The sequence below is a fragment of the Hyperoodon ampullatus genome (assembly GCF_949752795.1).
Source record: "Hyperoodon ampullatus genome assembly, chromosome: 14".
NCBI lineage: Eukaryota > Metazoa > Chordata > Mammalia > Artiodactyla > Ziphiidae > Hyperoodon > Hyperoodon ampullatus.
In genome coordinates, this window is record NC_136927.1 from 5,908,096 (window position 1) to 5,933,102 (window position 25,007).

Sequence of the window (25,007 nt, forward strand, 5' to 3'; positions counted from 1 at the left end):
TTCCCAGCAACGAAATCACGGGTGGGGGCAGAGGACAGAAAGTGGTCCCAGCAGCAGCTTCCCAATTAGAAAAACCACGTGGCACAACGTGGGCGCCTGCCTCCTGGTGTTCATGCCCGTGTACTCCTGCTGTGCTGACCGGGACGGACCTACGTAACCCCCAGGATGGTGCCTGGGTAGCAGTGTGTGGCTTCCCAGGCCAGGGCATGGGAGGCTGAGGCCCCTCTCCGCTCTCCTGGACGGGGCTCTGGGGAAGCCAGCGCCATGCTGGGAGGAGGCTCAGGCTGCCCTGGAGAGGAGCCCACGTGGCAGGGAGGGGTGGCCTCCAGCCTCCAACGAGGTCCACTCCCCATCCTGCTGGGCCTCGGGAAGACCGCAGGGCAGGCTCCTGGAGACCCCAGGCTAGGAACACCCGGCTGCGCGGCTCCCGATTCCTGAGGAGGTCAGGGATCCGCACAGAGCAGCCCTGGCGGTGGTCCCACAGACACTCGCGTGAGGTCCTGAGAAGCTGGGTGTGGGAGGCCAGCACGTCCAGGCCAGGGCTCGCCTAGCGGGCTTCCTCCCCCAGGGAACACACCTCTCTCAGGCAGGTGTGCTCAGGGCAGCTGGCGGTCCCGCCCAGTGTCACAGGTGACCAGTTATGGACCTGCTGAGCCAGGACACCCCGACTGCCTGCCAGCTCGCCCGAGAGCCACCCCGTGTCAGGGGGACAGATACGCCTGGGGGGCCACGTGGAGGGTCCTGCTGAGGGGAGTTCAGTAACATCGCTGCCTCTCAATTCAATGGAATCAAACCCTGAGCAACTGGAAAATCATCAGTTGCTAAAGGAATGGAAACATGCTGCGACAGCAAGAGATTAGTAAAAAGAATAAGTCCTGAAGTGTCGGGGGCAAGCGTGAGACTCGTCACTGGCCAGATCCTGACGGCAGCCAGCCCACCTCCACGTGCAGGGAATCAGGAGCAGCGTCTTAGGGAGAATCTCAAAACCATGAGCCTCTGGGACTTTCCTGGTGGTCCAGTGGTTAAGGGCTCTATGCTTCCACTGCAGGGGGCACAGGTTCAATCTCTGGTTGGGGAACTAAGATCCTACGTGCTGTGTGGCACAGCCAAAAACAAAAAAACAAAAAACCATGAGCCCCTCTGCTCTTGGCCCTCCCCGGGGGCCAATTTCAGTGGTCCGGCCTCAGCCTCTGGTTCTCAGAATAGTCCTGTGGGCCAGCTGTCCACGGATGGCCTTGTGTCGGGCTCCGCCCGGGCTGCTGGGCAGCGGAACCCAGCAACGGCTAAGCTTAGGTCCAGGAGAGTCTGGCCTGAGGAGTTGGGCAGATCGTCTTCAAGGCTGGATTTTTGCTCCTTCCTGTTCTATTGTTTTGTGCCAATATGGACATTTTTGGAGGCAATACAATAGAAGCTATTAAGAGGTAAAATGCGTACCTTCAGGAATCCGCCCTACCGAGAAATACCAGCATAGAGGCAGCAGGCTATACGTGCATTACAGATGACGAGATTCATAACAGGAAAAAAACGTATGTGTCCCACGACAGGGAAAGGGTAATGTAAATTAGCAAGGTATACGGTGTGACACCAATTTTGCAAAAGAAAATTTTTAAATGGGAATGTCTAAATATGCATTTCTTTCCTGTGCCAGGGAAGAGCTCGCAGAATGCCCACCAGACCTTTACCTGTCGCCATCCCTGGAGACCAGGAGCAGAGGGGGGCAGGCTTTATTATTCTATAGATTTCTGTAGAGCTGAAGCTTTTTTTCCAATGGAAAGTGAAATTTGGAAATGAAACTAACTCATCTAGTTCGCGACACCTGCCCCAGCACCCTTCCCTTGCTGTGCCCTCCCTGTGTGCACCTGACTTGCCACCCAGGGCAGAACTCCCTCCAAAGCCCCAGGGCTGCCCTGCGCCCCCACAGAGGGGACCTGACTGACCAGGGAGAGCACAGGCCTCCTCGTGTGCGACCACTGGAGGGAGGTCGGAGGGTGGGTACGGGGAGAAGAACTCCCCACAGAGCTCGTCCGGGGCGAGTAGAAACACTCGGACGTCTGTGACAGTGGTGTCCACTAAGACGTCCCTCCTCCAGGTCAGCAGATCAGCTCCAGGGCTGACACGCACCGGGGAGGAGAGTCTAAGATGCTGAAACCTACCTTCAAACAGATTTGTTTCAGGCTGTGGTTTTCTCTGTTTTTTACTTATTATGTTTTTAAGACTTCCTATATCTCAATATCAAAAAATAAAGAAAAAAGTATTACGATGGGCCTTCCCTACACAGGGCCTGTGTCTGCGGCGGGGGGGACGGGGAGCTCCGTCCAGCCTGCCCTGTGGGCAGCGGCCCCGACCGCCTAGACGCCTCTGCTGGAGCAGCCGTGCACGACCGGTCCAAACCTGCAAGACCTCCCTGCCGTTGCGCAGCCCCTCCTGGGCCCATAGGGTGACGATCTGCTCCGGGAACGCAAAGCCGGTACCGTCGTCCACGCTGCACAGGAGGCGCGGGCCCGAGCTCACGGACACAAGGGATGACGTGGTGGTCTGGCCACCACCCTCCTCTGGGACCTGCACGTGGGGACAAGTTCTGTGAGCCCCCGTGGCCTCCTCATGCACCCTCCCCGACCTCCCCGCCTGTGTGGCCTCCCCGAGGCCTGAGAACAGCGCTGATTCCTGCTCCAGGGAAGGGGGCGCCCGCAGGATCTGACTCGAAGCCCAGGGCTCAGCGCTGTCCACGCCAGGCCATGCAGGGGACGCCCAGCGCCTGCCAGGCCCCGAGGTAATTTCTCCCCAAACCACTAATGGCTTCCTGCTGAGGGAAACCTGGTCTGTGCAGAGAAACCCAAGACGGGCTTCAGAAGGAGGGCGGGGGTGGCCCAAGCAGAGGACGCGTGTCCTCAGGATTCAGGGTCAGGGAGTTTTAAGACAAGGACAAAAGAATCCCTCAGCCAGAAAGCTGACCTGTGAGGCCGAGGTGCTGCAAGAATCCAGCTGTGGGGCTTCCCTGGTGGCACAGTGGTTGAGAATCTGCCTGCTAATGCAGGGGACACGGGTTCGAGCCCTGGTCTGGGAGGATCCCACATGCCACGGAGCAACTAGGCCTGTGAGCCACAACTACTGAGCCTGAGCGTCTGGAGCCTGTGCTTCGCAACAAGGGAGGCCGCGATAGTGAGAGGCCCGCGCACCGCGATGAAGAGTGGTCCCCTCTTGCCACAACTAGAGAAAGCCTTTGCACAGAAATGAAGACCCAACACAGCAAAAATAAATTAATTAATTAATAAACTCCTACCCCCCCCAACATCTAAAAAACAAAGAATCCAGCTGTGCTTCCTGCCCCTTGGAGGGCAGGGCCCTTCACACACGCGTCTGCAGTCGGGGCCAGAACAAGGAGCAGCAGCTGGGGGCCCCCAGACCACCAGGCCCACCTGCTCCCCGATGGAGCAGGAGAATCTCCGTCTGGGCCCAGGTGCGAGGCCCCACGTCACCACTCCAGCCACGCTGGCATCCACATGCACAGGACGCAACCCCATGGCCACGTCAGCACTTCCCGGGCAGGAACGGGGGCCGCTGTACCTCAGAGGAGGCCCTCCCTCCCACAGGCTCTGGGCACGACTGCACTGTGGTCTCTGCCCTCAGGTGGCCTGGCACCATTCCTCATCTCTCCTGGTTCCTTCCCTGTCTCAGTGGCTTCAGGTGCAGAAACCTGATTCTCAGACGCGCCTGGCCTAGCAGAGAACAAGGTCACTGTTCCTGCAATGCCGCCCACAAACTGCGGGATCAGCCACGTCACCAAAGAAGCCTCAGCAAGACTCCCCAGGACAACCGTGCCCTGTGGTGGGAGACGGAGGCTGACTGTCCTGGGATTGAGCAAAACCAAATGCACCGAACATCACAATTTAAATAACCACCTAAAATCTGCTCTCCTCCAGCTGGCCTTGTACAGGATAAAATTCAGGAATACAGGATGGGGAGAGCACAGCTCCAGGAATGCTTGTTAAGGTTAATCCTGGGGAAGGCACGGACCCGTCAGTGACTCTGCCCTCCGGGGAGGAGGGAAAGGGGGTACCCTTGTTGGAACACAGTGTACCCCACATTGAGGCATAACAAGGCAACTGCCAGGGAATCCTCGTAAGACCCCTATGAGGTAGGTGTGTCCATTGTACAGACAAGGAACCTGAGGCTCAGAGAAGGCGAGTAGCTCACCAGTGACACACAGCTTGGCAGGAGCCATGCCAGGTCAGCCCAAGGTTGCACAGCCTCCCACAGCACACGTGTGTGTACACACCACGAGCAACTCCTGGGCACCCTCTGTGGAGACCAGGCGGAGAGGTCAGGCCTGCCGAAGATGCTGAAGGCCAGAGAGTGATGGCCGTCGCCCTGGGGTTCAAGAGTTAATCGTCCCATTTTACCTGGTAATGAGACCAGGACCCGCTCGGCTTGACAAGTGTGGAAGATTCCAGAAGTTGAGGGAATCCATGACTGAACAGGCCAAGCTGGAATTCCTCTAGACTCACTCTGCCGTCACCGTCTTGGTCCAGCTTGTTGAACAGGTCTTCAAGTTCCTAAATAAAAGCCCCCAGGCATCTGCTCAGAGGCTCTCCCACCGCAGTTGTGCCCACCCCACCCAGGCCTGGCCCCCACCCTCCCCAAGCAGGCGGCTCGCTGTCCAATCCAAACAGTGGTCTCCCCTCTCTGGCTTGTGAAATCCACACACCTGGTCAGTTTCCATCCTGCTGTGAATGGCCACCTGCGCTTCCCAAAACCCACAAACACCCATCCCGTGTCTGCCGTGCCAGGAGCTTGCTGGATGGAGGGACATGTACGTATGGAACATGGCCCGGGCGCCCAGCAGTTCAGGGTCAGCAAGGGCAGGGCTGAGGGCACTTCAGTAAGGAGGGGCCTGTCCCATCACACTGCCCTCCTCTTCCCCTGGCCCCCGCAGGAGGAAAGGGGTGAATACAGCTGCTGGGAGCGTAGCCAGACGCTGCGGGCACCACACTTGGGCTGGGTGGCAGATCTGGGCCGCTGAGGAGGCGGGGGGAGGAGTGCCCCCAGCAGAGGAGGATCCTGCGTGAAGGCGGCCAGAGACGGACCTTCGACACAAGCCCTGGGAGTCAGCACAGGATGTGAGACCAGAAGGTGACAACTGAATCAGTGTCTGACGGTGAAGGGGTTTTCCAGGCCCAGCACCAACCGTGACCACCACAAAGACCCAGCCCATCAGGGAGGTCCACCCCGCCCTCTCTCACCTCCTTCTCCAGGCCCTGGAGCCCGACGCTCTGGCAGAGCAGGGCCAGCTCCTGCTCGGTGAGGTGGCCGCTGCTGCCCACACCCAGCTCTTCCCAGAGGCCCCGGACCCGGCTCTCGGGGGTGTCGAAGGAGGAGCTGCAGGGCTTCCGGAGGCTCCCGAAGACCTCAGAACCCCAGGTTGGCAGCTGGCCTGAAGCAGGGGACACATACCAAGGCTGTAATTTACTCTGAAATCGGATGGAGTGATGACTGGGCGGAGGGACGGGCACATGGACACATGTGAGACACAAGCTTCACAGGAGGAATCCAGGTGGTGGGTACACAGTGCTCGCGGTACAATCCTTCCACTTTCAGTCTATGCACATTGTCACAATCAAATGGAGGAATCTGCTGCATGTGGGGAAAGCATTTTCTTTCTTCAAAAAAATATTTATTTATTTAGGTTGCTCCGGGTCTTAGGTGCAGCATGCAGGATCTAGTTCCCTGACCAGGGATCAAACCCGGGCCCTCTGCATGGGGGCCACGGAGTCTTGCCCACTGGACCACCAGGGAAGCCCCAGAAAGCATTTTCTGAAGGGAACCTGCGAAGCCACAGCACTGAGAGCACAGCTGCAAGGTTTGTACTTAGAACAAAAAGGCCAGGTTTAAAAAACGAATTTTTAGAAACTCTTCAAACCTACCCAAAGTAAAGAGCACAGTCCAGCAAAGGCCAGCGGTCCTGTTCCTTGGGCAGCCGGCCACCCCGGCTTCATCTACCCCGGTTTATTCTTTTTTTTTTTTTTTTTTTTGCGGTACGCGGGCCTCTCACTGCTGTGGCCTCTCCCGTTGCGGAGCACAGGCTCCGGACGCGCAGGCTCAGCGGCCATGGCTCACGGGCCCAGCCGCTCCGCGGCATGTGGGATCTTCCCAGACCGGGGCACGAACCCACGTCCCCTGCATCGGCAGGCGGACTCTCAACCACTGCGCCACCAGGGAAGCTCCCCCCCCCGTTTATTCTTGCCCAAGTTTTTGAAAGCAAATGCCAGCTGCTGTATTCTCACCCCTGTGTGCTTCGTGCGTACGGCTGATCCCAGTGCCACTATCACCCGACAAACCAACAACGATTTACCCAGCTCTCTCTCAAGAGTCTCCCGACAGTCGATTTCTTTGAATCAGTATCAACACAGAATCCTCCCCGTGCATGTGGTTATTCCTCTCGAGGCCTTGGATCACGAGCAACTCACTGCCTGCCCCACTCTGCTTCCTCGCATCCCTCCAGCACTAACATCGTCTATAAACCAGAAGTTAGCATCAAAGCCTAGTTTGGATTCAGGCTCAGTTTTATCTTTTCTCTTTTTCTTTCTGGCAAAAACGACCCAAGGTGGGCTGTGTTCTCCACGCCACCCCACCGCAGGAGGCACACGTGTCTTTGAGATGCAAAGACACCTCAGTGAGCCTGGATGACAGACGGCCAGGTTTCATAACTTTTATACTTTAGCCAGGTGGCTTACTGAGGTTTCTGAAGCTTTGCCGGAGAGACACCCTCTGGAAGAGGACAGACCTTGCGGGTGCCCACGAGGAGCTCTCCTCGGATGAGCGAGGCTTCAAAGCAGAGTTCCCTCCACACCCAGGCCACACCACCCAGCCCAACACAGGAAGAGGGCTGCCTGCACCTGACCAGACCTGGGCTCTCGGCCAGTGGTCTAGAGTTTTCAGGAGAGGAGCCACCTTGGCGTTACTTTGATAACCCAACTAACGATCAGAAAGCCACTTTGCCAAGGAAAGCTAGGGCCTGTGTGCTCACGAATGACGCTGTGGGTTGAGCTGAGGAAAACACAAGGAAAGGGCCACCTCCGAGATCCCTTCCAGCTTAAAACATCTGAAAGTTCTACGTAACAATGGAAAAGCAATTCTGACACCCGGGTGTATTCTCATGGTTGGCAGAGGAGAAAATAAGTCCTCTGAGGTCTGACATGACTGTTCACACACCAGAGTCAGTTCTAACCTGGAGGGAAAGAAGAACTCCAACCTGTCTCTGGGCAGAGTCCGAAATGACTCGCTGAATAACCTCCCCAGGAGCCCTTCCTCTCGTCCCCTAGATTTACAGAGTCCAGGGAATTTAGGACATGACTTGGCTGCTCTTCTGGACACAAAAGCGTCCATCTGCTTCGTCCAGTAGCACAGGCACTCCGGTCATTCCCCTGACGTCACCAAGCTCAATGCTGAGCCACCAAGAGCCTCAGCCCCCGAGGACCACAGTCTGGATAATGCTCAGTGCCAGTGCAGACTTCTCACTCAGGAGAAGCTCAAGGTCAGCTCGGGTCTCGCCCTCGAGCCATGTTCCTGCACGTTCTGCCCTGTGACACACTCCAGTGGGAGGTGTCCTTAAGGCACCTGCAGACCCATGTGCTGATGCACCCAGATTTGCTAAGCACGCCTGCGGCTGCCTTCCAGGTGCTCCGTCAGGCTCTCCAGGACCAGAACCACGTCTTACCCTTGACTCGGGGAAGACAGGGCCCCAGGCGGCAGGGAGGCTGCTGGCCCAGGCCGGGTGCTTCAGGAAGGAGTCCCCAGGCCCACGCCTGCCGGCTGGGGTCATGCTGATCCTCCCAGACCGTGAAGCTGCTCCCTTAGCCAGCGGCCCCCGCTCGAGGGTCTGACCTCAGGGGTCTCCCAGAGCTGGGACCCTGCCCCCAGGAGAAGGGCCCCCCAGGGACACCACCCACACCGGGCACTTCCCAGGAAATTGTCCTTGGCTGGTGGCCCGCTGCCTGGCAGCCTAGCACTGGCCAAAGGTGGCACCGACCACAAGGCCGGGCTTTACCTTGTGCTTCAAACAACTCATTCTGAGGGTCCTTCGCACTTTCGGCTTCTTCATCGGACTTGAGACTCTGGAAAAACAGAAAGAAAAGGACGTGTGAGTCCCCAAAGGAAAGGGCAGTGGATGGAGCACCGGGAACAAGCAGAACAGTCTGGTGGGGCTGGGGCGGGGGACACCTGAGGAAGGGGAGCCTCAGCCCACAGGGCAGCCCTGGTGGTCAGCCACGAGGCCCCGTGCACACCAGCTTCCTCTCTCGGACCGCCCACTGCGGCCTGCACTCGGCACCCTCTGCATCCCGCCCCTCATCACCCATGTCTGTTGGCAACAATCAAGGAAGAGCAGGTCTCTGACCCCCAGGGGCTCCGGCGACAGCAGGTGATCTGCTGAGACCTCGGTGGCCAAGGGGCTGGGCCACCAAGAAGTCCAGTAAAACCTCATGCTTCTGTGACCGAGTCTGCGGACCACAAAGTCAAAGTCTGCTTCTGATTTTGGAAGGAACACTGGCTTGACCAGGACTCAGCACTTAGAAACGGTGCTGAACTGAGGCTGGAGCTCTGGGGGCAGGTGGTATATCTCATTTTTCTAATGCATTCAACCTGCTGACAACCCTAAAGGCAGCAACCCTAGGGTCCTAGTTCTGGGGAGCAAAGATGGTTTTAAGAAGCAGAACGGCCACAGAGATGGTGTGGACACATGAAGCCTTCCATCCCTGGGGCCAAATTTAAGAGAGAGAATAAAGCAGCAAGGGCCTAGGATTTATTGGTGCCGCCCAAGTGCAGCACATCCCTCAGAGAAGCGACTCCAGGATCTAAATATATATTTATTTGCTTTTCTTTTTGGCCTCAACAAATGTTGAAAATATAAACAAATTAATATGGGGGCCCAGAGCTGTCTTATTACAGGGAAGCCCCCCTAGAGCCTCATCAGACAGATGTGGACATCATGGAGAGGAGACAGGAACCTTCTGGAACCCCGAAAACAGGTCCAACGGGCCACGATCAACCTGTGGGGTGTGGATCTTCCCCGTGGACGTCCTTCCTGACACAAAGCCCTCGAGGCTCCTGCAGTGGACAGCTCAGGGAGCCCGGGGTCCCCGGAGGCATCTGGCATGACGTGCCCGCCAAGTTGTGGAGGGTGAGCCTCGGTTGCGCCCGGTGCTGCTTTTTCTATCCTCGGCTGATTAACCTCCCTCTCCTCTGGCAGTGCCAGGGGAGGGGGGGTAGTGGTGAGCAGGGGATTCTCCATGGCCCCCATGTCTGAAGGAGGACGCTCTGTGGCCAGAGTTTCCCTGCAGACAGCGAGACCCAGAGACACCTTAAAACTAAATGTCACTCCCCATAGTGCTCTGGCGATGAGACAGATGCCCCTCCCATCTTCCCGTATCGTGTCACGTGAGCAGTGACTATGGGGAGGGGCGTGCGTACTTGGGGGAGGGCAAAGGTGGGGTCGACCCACCTCCACACTTTCCAGGGACGCGGAGCGTCGGAGCTGGCTTCTCACACTGGGCCTGGCAGGCTGCTCCGGTAAACACGGGGCTCCACCCGCAGCGTCGCAGGGCTCGGGGCAGCTCCGACGGCCATACCACTTAGAGCCGCTCACGTACTTTGGGGGGACGGCCCGGGGGGCACCTGGAATGAAAACGGGAGGTGTTCTCTCAAACAGCCTCTGGGCCCACATGTGCTGCCAAGATGCCCTTTACGAAGGTGCAGGTTCGGGCGCAAAGCGTGGCTCTCAGGGACACACACGGGAAACGTCTGGAAGAACACAGGGAATGGTCGACAGTGGGGCCGGGGCTGAGAGAGCCAGGCTGGGAGGCAGGGACTTTCCATCCTAAACTCTAGGTGCTGTTTAAATGTTTCCAAGCAAAATACGCTTTTATTATGCAATAAAAGACTAATACAAAAATCTAGCTTTTTACACAAGGAGAAAAGCCTCCAATAATCCAGCAACATACTGCTCTAGAGACCAGAAGGTCACGTCCCACCCACCCCCCTCACTACAGGACCCCCGCCTCGCTCCCCGGACGGGATGCCGTAGGCAAGGACCTCAGCATAGCTGGGGAGCCTGAGACTCCACATGGGTCTGAAGTCTGGGATAGAGGCAGGAGTGCAGTTTAGTTTGGGATTCATGAGAATCCCATAAGCCCCAATAAACCCCTTGCACTTTTCTTCCCTCCTTACCTGCCCACGTCTGCAGAGCAGTGGGGACCCCGCAGGCAGAGAAGAAATGATGCTGACTCTGTAGGGAATCTGGGCAGCCGGAGAGAGACTGGGGAGGGCGATGTGGGCCACGGCCAGGAGAGGACACAGGTTCAGAAGGAAGCAACCAGAACGGGCAGGTTGGGGGAGAGGATCCAAGGAAGTAAGGCCAGGTCAGGAAAACTGAGGACCGTTTCACACAGATGCGTCACGCTTCCTAAGGCCAAGTACCACCTCCCTTCTCTCCTCCGCACCAACGCTGCAGCCCCTGACCTTGGGACCATCAGCGGAGGAGGCTGGGTCCAACCTAGCCAGTGGTGCCAGTGACCAACAGAAACTGGGAACAAGGGAGGAGTTTGGGGAGGAAGCTGCTGAGTTCCACTTGACAGCAGACATGTAAGGCAGGCTGACCATGTCCCTGGGACACTCGGAGGTTATCACGGGCCCTGCCCGGGCCTGGAATCTCTCCCGTGTGGGAACTCCCGGGGCTGCTGGAGAGCAGGGAGCTGACGTCCTGGCAGGGAGGAAACAGGAGGCTCTGAGTGCCCCACGCCAGGGGGAGGGGCCAGCACACAGGCTCCGCACCTTCACTGCGGGGGGAGGTGCTGGAAGAGGAAAGTCACGGGAGGTGGGAGCAGGCAGCTGCAGCTCATTCTGGAAACCAGCTGCAGAAGACGAGGCGGGGCCTGATGCACGTAGGCCCTCCCCGGGCTCGCGGCTCACCTGGAGGTCGTGACCCAGCACCACGTCTGCCCCCTGTGGCTTGACCTTGCTCCTGCCCTTCCCCTCCCCAACCCGTCCATGTCCGGAGTCCCACCCACCCTGGACGTGGCCCCATTTCTTCATCATTTCAGCAGGTCAGCACTTTCCTCAGAGGAATGAGACGCCCAGAAAACACACAGCTGTTTCATAATGTTCCCCAAATGTGTCACTCTCCTCCCTCCAACAGAGAGAAACGCTCCTCTAGAAAAGAGTGTCCACGTGGCAAATCACAACAGGAAGCGGGCAGCTTCCCACCACCCACAGAACACAGAGCCGTGGCCTCTTGGCGGGAAGCACTGGGGGTCCCGGCCAGTCCCCACCTGCTGCCCAGACGGCCCGCAGAGCACAAGGCCAATGGTTCCCTGTGCTGGACACCTGGCTGTGCCTCCTGTGTGTGCGTATTTATTTATAGGAGTGGAATACCAAGGTCTACAAGTGAAAAGACATTGGTTATATGTTCTGTAGCGGCCTTTACTGAAAGGAGCAGAATGACGGGGAAGCGGGATGTTCTTCAAAACCCCGGGGCGTTTGGCCCCCTGATGACATGCTCATCCCTGAAGCATCAAGGCTCCAATCATTTTTCCAGTCATGGTGGGAGACGGTGGGAAGGACCGGCAGACAGATTAGAAAGCAGGAGAGAGCGACACTGTGGACAGGGCCAGGGAAGGAGGGATGAAGCCCCTGGACGGGGGAGGCTGGGAAGGTGGCTGCGGTGAGAAGCTGAAACGCGCACGGCCCTGGAGGACAGGGCAGGGCTCGCCCCAGCTCTCACAACCCGCGCCTGCAGGGCCACCCGGCGCCCTGCCTCTGTGAACAAGCCCCGTCCGAGCCACCTCAGGTGGGCTTACGACCGTGTAATTGAGGAAAGCACTGAAAATCGAAAGAAGAGAAAAACAACACAAAACAAAACCGGGGGGCTTCCCTGGCGGCTCAGTGGTTAAGAATCCGCCTGCCAATGCAGGGGTCACGGGTTCGATCCCCGGTCCAGGAAGATCCCACATGCTGTGGAGCAACTAAGCCCATGCGCCACAACTACTGAGCTTGCGAGCCGCAACTACTGAGCCCACATGCCACAAGTACTGAAGCCCATGTGCCTAGAGCCCGTGCTCTGCAACATGAGAAGCCACGGCAATGAGAAGCCTGCGCACCACAACGAAGAGTTAGCCCCTGCTTGCCACAACTACAGAAAGCCCACGAGCAGTAACAAAGACCCAATGCAGCCAAAAATTAAATAAATAAAAAAACTAAAAAAAAACCCAAAACGGGGGGGCTTCCCTGGTGGCGCAGTGGTTGAGAGTCCGCCTGCCGATGCAGGGGACACGGGTTCGTGCCCCGGTCTGGGAAGATCCCACATGCCGCAGAGCGGCTGGGCCCGTGAGCCATGGCTGCTGAGCCTGTGCTCCGGAGCCTGTGCTCCGCAAGGGGAGAGGCCACAGCAGTGAGAGGCCCGCCTATCGCAAAAAAAAAAAAAAAAAAAAACCCAAAACGGAACTGGTGTGGAAAAGCACCAGTCCTGAAACAGCTTCTTCCGTCTTTGGAGGAAGTGAGGACACCCCCACAGACGCACACGTGCTCCAGCATGGAGGGGGGGGCAGTGACATGGCCTTTCTTGGGCACATCCACGTCCACGGTCACACGATCACACTCCAAAACCCTGAGTTGAGAAAGGCAAGTGGGCTTCTTCCCATCTAAGAGGAGACAAGTGTGAGACAAAGCAGCCAATGACCTGAGCTGCAGGGCGATGGGGCTGCTGGCCGGCTGACTCCTCCCCTGCATCAGGGCTCTGGCGTGGCTCCAGCAGGAGGAGGTGGGGCAGCTGACTTCAGCCCCAGGGGCGGGGGCGGGGCCTGGCTCCAGGCTGCAAAACCCCACCTGAATAACAGGCAGGAGCAGCCACAGGACTTCTAGGATGGTTCACTGGAATCTACGTAAAACGTCCATCAGCTCCAAGCCTGGCACACAAAGCCTCCCTCACGGTACCCCTGGTGCCCAGATCATCGTGCACCTGCTCCCAACTGAGGACCTGCCCGGGCTCCAGGAGCAGACCAGGGGGCTGCTGCGGGGCAGACTCCTCAAACGCCTGCCCCACGTGGGAGGGAGGGACCCGCTGCCACTTCACTCTCCTTCCCAGCACTCGGCAAATGCAGCCTTGACCAGCCGGGGCACAGCAGCCGAGCCCGAGGGTCCAGCACGGCTTCGAATGAGCATGTCCGCCATCACCTTCCGACTGGAGCCCGCGGTCCACACATCAAGCGGGCCTCCCTCCAAAACCCTCCCTCCACCTCCTGACCAAAGCCACTACTTCCGTTTGTTCTGAAATATCACCTTTGTCCCACTGGCCCTGCTCAAAACCAGGATTCTCACAAATCCTAGAAGCACAGAGCACTACTGTCTGAGACAGAAGACAGGCTGAGGGCTGCCTCGGCTGGTGGCATCCTGCCTGCTCCGCCAGCCTCGAAGCCCTGGCTAACACCTCACACCTGCCTTGCGCTTTTGATTCTCCAGTGCTTCCACCCACGACACCCACTTTATCTTGTCAACACCCTATGCTGTAAGGACAGCACGTGGTATTAACTTGACATCTGTGATACTGAGATTTATAATAAATATGTATTTGGTCTTCCATCCCTGGCACAGCTCCTAAAACCCTTGGAATTTCCTAAGTGATGAGAGCAACCACACCTGAGTTTATGTTGATGCGGTGACTTTTGGAACCACACCTCAGGATGGGCTGGTTGCCAGGGAAACCAACTTTCAGCCCCACCCCCTGACCTCCAGGGATGTTGAGTTCAATCCCCGATGCCCAATCATTTGATCAGTCATGTCTGTAATGAAGCCTCCATAAAACCCAAAAGGACGGGGTTCTGAGAGCTTCCGAGTTGGTGAACATGTGGAGACTGGGGAAGAGTGCGGCCTGAAGGGGGCGTGGGCGCTCCAAGCCCCTTCCCACAAGCCCTCCCCACAAGCCTCTTATCCTGAGTCACATCATTTGTAATAAACCGGTGATCCAGTAAGTAAATGGGTTTCCCTGGGTTCTGCTCTAGCAAATTCATTGAACCCGAGGAGGTCGTGGGAGCCTCTGATCTATAACAGGTGGGTCAGAAGCACAGGTGACAACCTGGATTTGAGATGGCTGTCTGAAGAGGGTGCAGTTTTGGGGGACTGAGCCCTTGCCCTGTGGCGTCTGACGCCGTGTCCAGGTAGACGGTGTCAGAACAGAGTTGACTTGTAGGACACCCAGCTGGTGTTGCAAAACGGCCTGGTGTGGGAAAAACCACATATATCTAGTGACCAGAAGTGCCAGTATATTCAGAGGATTGTGTGTATTGTAGAGGAAAACAAAAGAGTCTTCCCCTTACAACACCATTTTACAAATAAGGAAGCAAAAGAAGAAAAAACCCGAACGTCAGTTCCAGTCTACGCAGCTTGGCAGAGACAGATCTGCTGCGTCGTTCGGTGAGAACATCATACCCCAGAAGTCACGGAATCACGGGAAGAGACGTAACAGAGACCGGGAAGGCCTCTTACCTGGCTCCAAAGAACTACTGTCTTCATCTGAGGAGCCGACACCAGCCTGTGATGACAAGACGGCCACGAAACCGTCCTTAAATTCCTCAAAGTTAACCTGTGGATTTGAGAAGAGAGGTCAACGCTACTTTTTACAGGTCACATACGTAACACCCTGGCCTTTTGGTTTTTCTCAGATGGAAGATCTTATGTTGCCTTCAGCACTGAGGACATTCATTTTTTCAAATATTGACTTAAGATTTAAAAGAATTGAAGATGTAATAAGGCAAGTAAAAGTGAACCATAACCCCATCACCAAAAAACACTATTAACAACTCCATAAAAGTAAATCAGACCACATAATTAGAAAGCAGTGTAGAAAAGAGGTGTCTGATGACCACAAACATTAACACATAAAGAAAAAGAAAAATCCACGTTCTCACCACCCACCAAGAAAGAGAAAACAGCAGCACCTGGGCGAGCCCTCCACCACGGTTCCTTTCCTGATTAAGTCCCCCGGCCCCTACTCTGACTCTAATAACATCGTTGCTTTTATACCTCATTTACATGCACCCCTAAACAATACAGTTTACTTCTGCCTCTTTTAAAATTTGATCTAAGGGCTTCCCTGGTGGCGCAGTGGTTGAGAGTCCGCCTGCCGATGCAGGGGACACGGGTTCGTGCCCCGGGCCGGGAAGATCCCACATGCCGTGGAGCGGCTGGGCCCGTGAGCCATGGTCGCTGAGCCTGTGCGTCTGGAGCCTGTGCTCCACAACGGAAGAGGCCACAGCAGTGAGAGGCCCGCGTACCACAAAAAAAAAAAAAAAAAAAAAAAAAAAATTTGATCTAAATGGAATCATGTGTATACACTATTTTGTGTCTTAGACTCAATATTACCTCTGTAATATTCATGTAACTTGCTGTGCATGATCCACCCATTTTCTCTGCTCTGTGGTGTAACTGAGCAATAATTTATTAATCTACCCTCCTGGGCTTCCCTGGTGGCGCAGTGGTTGAGAGTCCACCTGCCGATGCAGGGGACATGGGTTCGTGCCCCGGTCCGGGAAGATCCCACATGCCGTGGAGCGGCTGGGCCCGTGAGCCATGGCCGCTGAGCCTGCGCGTCTGGAGCCTGTGCTCCGCAACGGGAGAGGCCACAGCAGAGAGAGGCCCGCGTACTGACAAAAAAAAAAAAAAATCTACCCTCCTGCTGGTGGATATTCCCATTGTTTCCAGAGTTTAGTTATTTTTTAAAAACCAACAAAAAAACCCAGCTTTGAACAGTTACACATGTGTCCTTAGGCGTTTCTTTGGAGTATACGCCTAACAATGGGATTGCTGGGTCATAGAATATACATTTAAATCCTCTTGGTGAATTGAATCTTGTATTACTGTAAAATGCTGACCCTCTTTAGTTCAGTAATGATTTTACCACAAAGACTAGCTTTCTTATGGAGTATTTACCTGTTATATCTTTTTACCAAATTTTGTTTTTTTAACCAAACTTTTAATAATGTCAATTTTTTATATCCTTATGTTTTAGACATGTCTCTTATGAACGGTATATAGTTGGATTTTTTTCCCAAATCTGAAAATCTTTATCTTTTAACTGAAACATTTTACATTTAATGTCGTTACTGATATATTGGGTTGGCCAAAAAGTTCGCTTGGGTTTTTCCATAATATTTAGATTTAAATCTACTATTTTATTTGTGCTTTCAGTTTGACCTGCCTGCTTTTTCTCCTTTCTTTCCTCTCTTCGGATTTACTGATTTTCTTTTAGGACTTCATTCTTCCCCTTATTAATTGAGAAGTTATACAGTCTATTTCCATTCTCTTATTGTTTATCCTAAAAATGACAGTACACATCCTTAGCTTGAAAGTTTACTATCAATCAATGCTTTTTGTTTCAGCAAAAACATAATTTATTAAAAGACTAGTGGAAATGATCCAGATGTCCAAAAAGAGAATGGGTAAATAAACTGTGATTCAGTCAGACAATGAAAGATGACAATAGGGGAAAAAAAACCCAAATCACTGACAGAGACAATGTATCTACATTGTGTGAATGTAGCTCACAGACATAATACAGAGTAAAAGAACCAGAGAGTATACACTGAGCATATGCTGTGTATTTTCGCTTGTATAAAGTTCAGAAATAGGCAAACAAGTCTATGCTGTTGGCATCAGGACAGTGGTAACTGTCGGAGGCAGAGGGACCGCAAGGGCACCTGAGGAGGGATGCAGGATGCTGGCGGCCCAGGTGTGTTCAGGGCAGATGTTTACTGAGCTGCACTCTTCAGCTCTTTTCTCTACCTGTGCTTCTACTGAAGTCCCACAGAAGGAAATCAACACAAGAGCTTACTGTCACCAGTAAAACAGGCCTGGGCTGTAGGTCCAAGCATGCTTCCCACACCTGGCACAGCACTTGAATGAGCACATTCTGTTGCTGCCGATGGGCACTAAATGCAGCTGTTGGCTTGGGGGCACCTCTGCCTCAGTTACACACGTATCGGATCTGACACTGGATTACTTGTTTATTTTCTGTCTCCCCGACTAGCATGTGATCTCACAGTGACCCAGTGCAAATACTCAACAAATATCTAATGGATGTGTTTGCCTCTATATCGTCTCAAAACTGAGCAGAATTCACCTTCTCACAGGTGCATTCTTTCGCCTTTGCTCTTAAAGAGTATCTTTTTTTTTTTTGGCCGCTCCTCGCGGCACGCGAAATCTTAGTTCCCCGACCAGGGACTGAACCCTCGCCCCCTGCAGTGGAAGCTCAGAGTCGTAACCACTGGACCGCCAGGGAAGTCCCCTTAAAGGGTATTCTTGCCGAGTATGAGATTCAGGTTGCCACCAGTCCTCTTTTAGTACATTGGAGACACCTTTCCATTGGCTTCTGGCTTCTACGGTCACATCTGAGAAAGCAATAGTCAATCTAACTATGGCTGATTTTCAGGATATGTCTTTTTTCCCCTGGCTGCTATTTTAAAAATTATTAAATGTTTCATTTTGAGATAATTATAGATTCACATGCAGTTGTAGGGAAAAAATACAGAGAGATCATGTGTACCCATCTCTGGCTGCTTTTAAGATGTCTTTGTTTCCCTTCACTTTCACAATAATATGGCCAGATGTGGATTTCTTTTTATTTATGCTACTCAGAATTCCATGGGTTTTTGGAACCTTAAATCTGTTTTGGAAACTTTTTAGCTATTATCTGTTCACAAAATCTCTCCTCATTCACTCCTCTCCTCCTGGGATTCCAACCAAAGGGATGTTCCCCGGTCTTCACCTTCTCTTTATGACATCACGCTGCATCCTGGGTCAGTGCTCTTTTCAGCTGTGTCTAATCTGCTGTTAAACTCTTAAAAGTTGTATTTGGTTCTTTATTCAGATTTGTTATGTCACTTTTTAGAGTTACCTCTTTCCTGTGGATATTTTCAAGCTTGTTTTTTTTAATTTTTTAAAATTTTTTGGCTGCATTGGGTCTTTGTTGCTGCACGCGGGCTTTCTCTAGTTGCGGCAAGCAGGGGCTACTCTTCGTTGCGGTGCACGGGTTTCTCATGGCAGTGGCTTCTCTTGTTGCAGAGCATGGGCTCTACGTGTGCGGGCTCAGTAGTTGCAGCACGCAGACTCAGTAGTTGTGGCTCGTGGGCTCTAGGGAGCTTGGGCTTCAGTAGTTGTGGTGCACGGGCTTAGTTGCTCTGGGGCATGTGGGATCTTCCCGGACCAGGGATCGAACCCATGACCCCTGCACTGGCAGGTGGATTCTTAACCACTGCGCCACCAGGGGAGTCCCTCAAGCTTGTTTTTTGTTTAATCTCTCCTAACATAGTAACCATAGTTGGCTTATACTTTTTGCCCAGTAATTCCAATACTTCACATCTCTGTACTCTGCTTCTGTTGCCTGTTGTTTCTCTGGCTCTCGCTCATCTTGATTTTGTGCCTAGTTACCCTTGACTGTATGCTGGTTATTGTATATGACTATTACTTAGGAAGAATTACAGACCCAGGCTGAGGGAACTTTCTCAGGAGAGGACTTCTGTTTGCTTTTGCCATGTGCCTGAGGGCACCGCCTGTGCAGGACCACCTGATCTAAGTGCAAGGCCTGAGGTCATCTAGACCCCTGAGTGCACGCAAGCCCAGACAGCAAAGAGCACAACGGCTGATTCACTTACCCTATATCTTTACCCTACAGGTGCACCCTCAGGATCCTCCCTTAAACTGGGGGCTGGTTCACCAGTTTCTCCTTGGATGAGCCTGTGTTTAGACATGCATTTCCCTGGCCCTTTAAAACCCCCAAATGACGTATCAATTTCACAGTTGCTATTTAAGACCAGAAAATATTCTCAGGGCAAATGGGGTTTTGTGTGCTGAGCTTAACTTCTCTCGATACGTGACTTAGCATAGAGTTTTAGGTTGTAATTCCCCCTGACTTGTTTGCTCTTTACCATTTTCAAGATCTTTTGTTTTTTCTATTTTGTTCAGCCTTTTTAGTAGCACTAACTGGAAGGTAGGCCTGAGTTTGCTAACCTGCCACTAGGAGAATGTCTGAAGTCTCTTCCCTCTTTTTTAGGGATGAGGCATCAATTTCATCATTTGGATCTACCAGAATGTATTGAACTAATTTCATATTCAAAAGGCTGTTTCCAGTCTTCTGCCATGTGAATCAATACTAGAATGAATAACCTTGCATAGATTTCATTTCACAAAGAGAGACGTTGTATTGCTTTCATTTTTACATTCCTAGCTTCTAGATTTGCCTCGCACATAATAAGAGCTCAAAAGTACTTGTTGACTACATGGGAGCAGAATGAAATGGCCATTTTGCTTGATCCAATCTCAGATTTCTTTTGCATCTTTGATAATATTGATACTTATCAGCTGACTTTCTTCTGATCCATCAAACAGGAGGCAAGCTGATTGCCGAGTGTGCTGCTGTTTTATCTGATACCATTTTGACTGTGCTTGTGTGTGCTTCTGTGTCCTCTCCCCTCACAGCCCATAAAAGAAGGAAGGGCCAGCCCATGGCATCAGGTGTTTGACCCAACAGGATACACCATCATCCCTGCTTGGTCACGGACTCTCCTCACAAATGAAGAGGCTGGACCCTGTGATCAAGAATCACTCTCAACCTTAAAATTATTTTCAGTAACACTATGTTATCAATTTTTTTTGAGAGGAAAATTCTCTTTCTACCCAAATTTAACATACTCGAGGTAAGAGCCTCACCGCTGGTAAAGAAACATGAGAAATAACAAAACGCCCATGGAAATTGCTCAAGTCACAGGACTCTTAGGCCACGTCAACTTTCTGGCTTGAAACTAGACCTGATAATGTTTCTTTAATGGGAAAAAGGAATTATAAACAAGCATATTGGGACTTCCCTGGTGGTCCAGTGGTTAAGACTCCATGCTCCCAATGCAGGGGGCCTGGGTTTGATCCCTAGTCAGGGAACTAGATCCTGCATACCGCAACTAAGACCCGACGCAGCCAAATTAATTAATTAATTAATTTAAAAAAAAAACAAGCATAGCCTCATAGCATTAAAAATTACCTTATTAATTCAGATATTATAATATTGTTTCTTCATCGTTATAACTGGATTACTGTATCAATGACTAACATTTCTGTGGCGTCATATATGTTAGTTCCTGCAAGGAAACTGAATATGTGATATTTGAATTGAAAAGCCAATCCATTCTCCTGGACAAAGGATTTATCTTGTTTTTCTTCAAAACTCCCTGAAAGCTCCACCATTTGGTTTCTGTCACAGAAAATGATGACAACTACCTGGATACTTCTGGCTTGACACTGGTGTCCCTCAAACCTCTACAGAATGTTCCACCTAAACGCTGGCTGTGTGCGCTCCCCCGCCTGTGGATGAAGCAGGGGAACGGTAACAGCCCTTTTCCCTTTGCAGCTACTCCAACGCTGACCTTCCTCCAAGTGTAACTCAGGGTTTCAAGGTCACACTCCCCTTCTCACAGACAAAGCACAAAGTAGAGAAAGGCCGGGAATGATACATCCTACAATGAATCTGGGCCCAAAAGTGATTCTTTTGGTTTTGAATTTTCCAAACTGTCAAAAATCATCAAGGAAACCATCTGTTCATGCTGTTTTTTGTTTTGTTTTGTTTTGTTTTGTTTTTGTCACACACGGCATGCAGAATCTTAGTTCCCTGACTAGGGATTGAACCTGTGTCCCCTGTGGTGGAAGTGCAGAGTCCTAACCACTAGACCGCCAGGGAAGTCCCTGTATGTGCTGTTTTAACCAGAGTGTTGATTTTCACAAATGTGCCTTTTGCTTATCCAGCCTCCAAATACAATTCCAGGTGATATCAAGAGGCGCTAGGACATTTTCTATCAAAAACACACCTGATTCTTAAGTCCATAAAGAAAAAGCAGGAACAGAGTAAAGAGACAGAAAAGGGTGCAGTGGGTTTGTGAGGCTGAGTCCTCCACGCAGGGGGAGCAGCACTGCTGACAGCACTGGCCACACGGCCTTCGGGGAAGTGACAGGAGGTCAGATCCGCCTGGACCCTCCCCCAGGGCCAGCAGGGAGGGGTTTTTGGTTGTTCTTCTTCGTTTGTTTTTGCCCAAAAGCCAACTCAGAATATTTGCAGCTAGATTTTTTTCTCCTTCAAAATGAAAAGAGTTTTACTGAGTTCTATGGAAAAAATGCCCTTCCTTCAAAGGTAAGATTATAGCCACTGGGTTTTTTTTCTTTTTTGGGCTGCGTCATGTGGCCTGCGGGATCTTAGTTCCCTGACCGGGGATCGAACACAGGCCCCTGGCAGTGAAACCCCGGAGTCCTAACCGCTGGACCACCAGGGAATTCCAGGCACTGTTTCTAAAACAAACGTGTTAACATCTGGACACATTTAAGAAGCAGGAACACTAAGAAGCTTCTTAGTGTTTCAATCAGGAAAGCAAGTTGTGGTCCAGGCTCCAGATTACCGTTCTGGATGACCTTGAATTTCCTAGAGAAAAGACCTCTCTGAGTGCCTACTTCCTATCTGGGATAGATACACTCACAGAGATACACTCTGAACACAGGGAGCCTTGGTTCCTGCAACAGCAGTGGGCAATGTTCTGCCCAGCTGCTGGATGAATTTCACGCTGGGTAATTTTACAAGACAATGTGCCTTCGAGGTACTCTGCAGCTGCCTCTGAATGACCCAGTGTGTGAGCTGAGCACAGATCACTGTGTTTTGTGAACCACACGCACCATCCATACCAACCTTCCACTCCCCGGATGAATCACCCAAGCATCTTTCTGGAAAAAACAACAAAACAAATCTCTGGAAGTTACTATGCTTTAAAAAAGCAATCTTAAGGAACTTCTTTCTACAACATAGATGTTGCCCAGAAGGAAAAACAGCACCCCATTTCCTCCTAACTTTCCTTTGATGAGTATCTCCAGTCAGTTGGTATTTCTCAGATGCCAGCAGCTATAACCACACACCCTCTGTGCTTTGCTTTGTGAGAATGAAGTCAATGAAGTTACTCACCCTGGCAAAGTGGTCGTTTCCTAGAAGTGTTTGCAGAAGGACAGGCAGCTGCTTTTCCAGATGAAGCTTCAGGCAGAGTTGGGTCAGCTCCTCCCGGTCCAAGCAGCCTGTCCCTGTGGTGTCACAGCTGCTGTAGACATCCCTGAGCTGCGAGACATAGTGGCTCTCTTCCTCTTCGTCCATCCCATCGCAGGCTGCGTGCAGGGAGAAGAAGACAACGGTGCCCTCTGACTGCCACTCCCACCTCCCTCCACGGTCCCACCTCCCTCCACGGTCCCAACGCGCCAGGCAGTGTGGCCCAGGGCAGGGGAGGAGCTGGCGTGTGGGAAGGGGCACCAGGGCCGTCTCAGGACACGTGAGGCTGGAGGAAATCAGGAGAGGCCAGAAACGTGTTCCCAGGGGGCTCGTTCTCCCTCACTGGCTCAAAGAACCAGAATTACTTTGTTCTGTAAAAAAGTATCTATTACAGAATAATCAGAAAAAAAGAGGTATAAAGAGAAAGAAAACCATCCAAAATTTCACCACTTGAAAATCATTTTAATATTTTGGCAGATATACATTCTACTTTTTCTCTATACATATACACACAGGGCCTGCTGGATGCCTGGCACACTTGCCCGAACTTCTGCCCCAGGATTCTGGTCTTGGGCAGAACTCAGGCTGGAGGTCAGAGGGCACCGGGGGCCCTCCCAGGAGCAATGACAAGCCAGCCCCCTCCTGAGAGAACTTGCCGTCTGCCACGTGCCCCCAACCCCTGCCTCCATGCAAGGGCTGATTCAGGGGCGAGGACCCTGCACACTCAGCCCACATCCCCTTGGTCATGCCAGCTTTGCCCAACACACAGTTCAGCTCTGACCACTCAGAAACACTTCTTTTCCTCTCCTTTCCCTCATCCCCAGAAATCTGAGACACTGTCCCAAGACAGCAGGTGATTCGTCTCTGGCCATCCAGGCACAGGCTAGTGGTGTGCTCAGGCCCAGCATTCTACAGGTCAGGCAATAAGATCTTTCAGCCGCCATTTGCTATGACGCTTCCTAACCCCCATCCAAGATAAGGTCCATCCATGCTTTGCTTTCAAAGTCCTGGGAAAAACACTGGAAGAAAGGCGGCACTGCTTCTGGTCATGTGTGCCCTATGGAATTTGCCCTCCTCTTGCCCCAGGATTGGGGGGGTCTTTCTGTAGCTGAGATACCACATGACAAACCTTAGTGCTGAGATGGGCCAGGAAGGCTTGGAAAAACTCCAAGGGCACCTTCATCTGGGAAATACAGCCCGGGCTCAGGTCTGTACCATGACCACCGCATTGGAGTCACACTGATGCACGTGGATTCGCCGGGACTCTGGAGTCCCAGAAAAGGGCTCAAGTGACAAGTCACTGGACACTCTAAACACCCTGGAACTATGGAAGGCCTCAGGGGTCGTGTAGAAGTCTGAGTGGGGCTCAGAATCCTGATGTTCACACACCCCCATTCGCTGGAAGCTGAAGGCACTGATTTGGAGGGTGATACATGGGGGAGGCGAGAGGGGAGTAACCCAAGACACGCACGCAAGCACACACACACGGGGTGGGGGGGAGAGAGAGAGAGAGAGAGGAACTAATATCCCCAGAGAGGTGAAGGAAAAACATTAACATCATGCAACAAGATAGCCTACTAGACAATAGGGATGATTAGACACCAAGGGAGGTTTCCTGACATTGACATATGATAATCACAATAAAAAATTCAGTGGCAACACTGGAAGACAAGGACCAAATACATCTTCGATTAAGTGTACCCAAATAAAGAGACAAAAAATGAGACAGAGAAGAAAAGGAAATTAAAAATCAATAAAGTAACCAAAAAACATAAGGACAGACATAGACCAATGGAACACCCTTGAGAGCCCAGAAATAAACCCTTGCATATGTGGTCAAATGATTTTCCAAATGGCCAAGATCACACAATGAGGAAAAGACAATCTCTTCAATAAATGGTGCTTGGAAAACTGGATATCCACATGCAGAAGAATGAAGTTCAACCCTTACTTTAAACCATAATCAAAAATGAACTCACAGTGGATTCAAGATCTACACATAAGATCTAAACTATAAAATTCTTAAAAAAAAAAAACAGAGGAAAAGTTTCATGATGTTAGATTTGGCAACGATTTCTTAGATATGACACCAAAAGCATAGGCAACAAAAGTAAAAATAGACAAATGGTACTATATCAAACTTAAGAATCTGCACATCAAAGAAAACAATCAACAGTGTAAAAAGGCAACTTACATACAGAATGGGAGAAAATAATTTGCAAATCATACATCTGATAAGAGGTTAATGATCAGAACAAATAAAGAACTCCTATAACTCAACAACAAAAACCAGTAACCCGATTAAAAAATGGGCAAAGGACTTGAATAGACAATTCTCCAAAAAAGATACACAAAAGGCCACCAAATGGCCAAGCACGCGAAAAGTGCTCAACATCTCTAATTAGGTACACACAAAACAAAACCACAGTGAGATATTATCTAGCACCCATTAGGATGGCCACTATAAAAAAAAACAGAAAACAACAAGTGTTGGTGACGATGTTGAGAAATTGGAGCCCTTGGGCACTCTTGGTAGGAATGTAAAATGGTGTAGCTGCTGTGGAAAACAGTATGGAGGTTCCTCAAAAAACTAAAAATAGAATTACCATATGACCCAGCAAATTCCACTTCCAGGTATACAACCCAGAGAACTGAAAGCAGGATCTCAGAGTTATCTGCACTCCTATGTTCCCTGCAACATTATTCACAACAGCCAAGAGGTGGAAGCAACCCAAACGTCCATTGACAAAAGAATGGATAAAGAAAATATCAATAAAATGGAATATTATTCAGCCTTAAATGGAAGGAAATCCTGTCACCTCCCACAACATGGATGAACCTTATGTTGAGTGGAATATGCCAGTCACAAAACGACAAATACTGTATGACTTCACTTCCGTAAGAT

At 51.8% G+C, this 25,007-nt stretch overlaps 1 protein-coding gene across 1 annotated transcript in view; it reads right to left on the reverse strand.

Moving 5' to 3' along the window:
• NINL (ninein like) overlaps positions 1 to 22,216 on the reverse strand; it is a 60,547-nt gene extending 38,331 nt beyond the window's left edge. The window contains exons 1-7 of the mRNA XM_079718958.1: positions 22,028 to 22,216; positions 14,530 to 14,626; positions 9,497 to 9,669; positions 8,045 to 8,111; positions 5,241 to 5,431; positions 4,401 to 4,553; positions 2,392 to 2,559 (exon numbers count right to left, since the gene is read on the reverse strand). Coding sequence (XP_079575084.1) covers positions 2,392 to 2,559; positions 4,401 to 4,553; positions 5,241 to 5,431; positions 8,045 to 8,111; positions 9,497 to 9,669; positions 14,530 to 14,626; positions 22,028 to 22,210 — 1,032 coding nt within the window. The 5' untranslated portion in view covers positions 22,211 to 22,216. The remainder of the gene's footprint in view (positions 1 to 2,391; positions 2,560 to 4,400; positions 4,554 to 5,240; positions 5,432 to 8,044; positions 8,112 to 9,496; positions 9,670 to 14,529; positions 14,627 to 22,027) is intronic.
• Between the last annotated feature and the right edge of the window lie 2,791 nt (positions 22,217 to 25,007).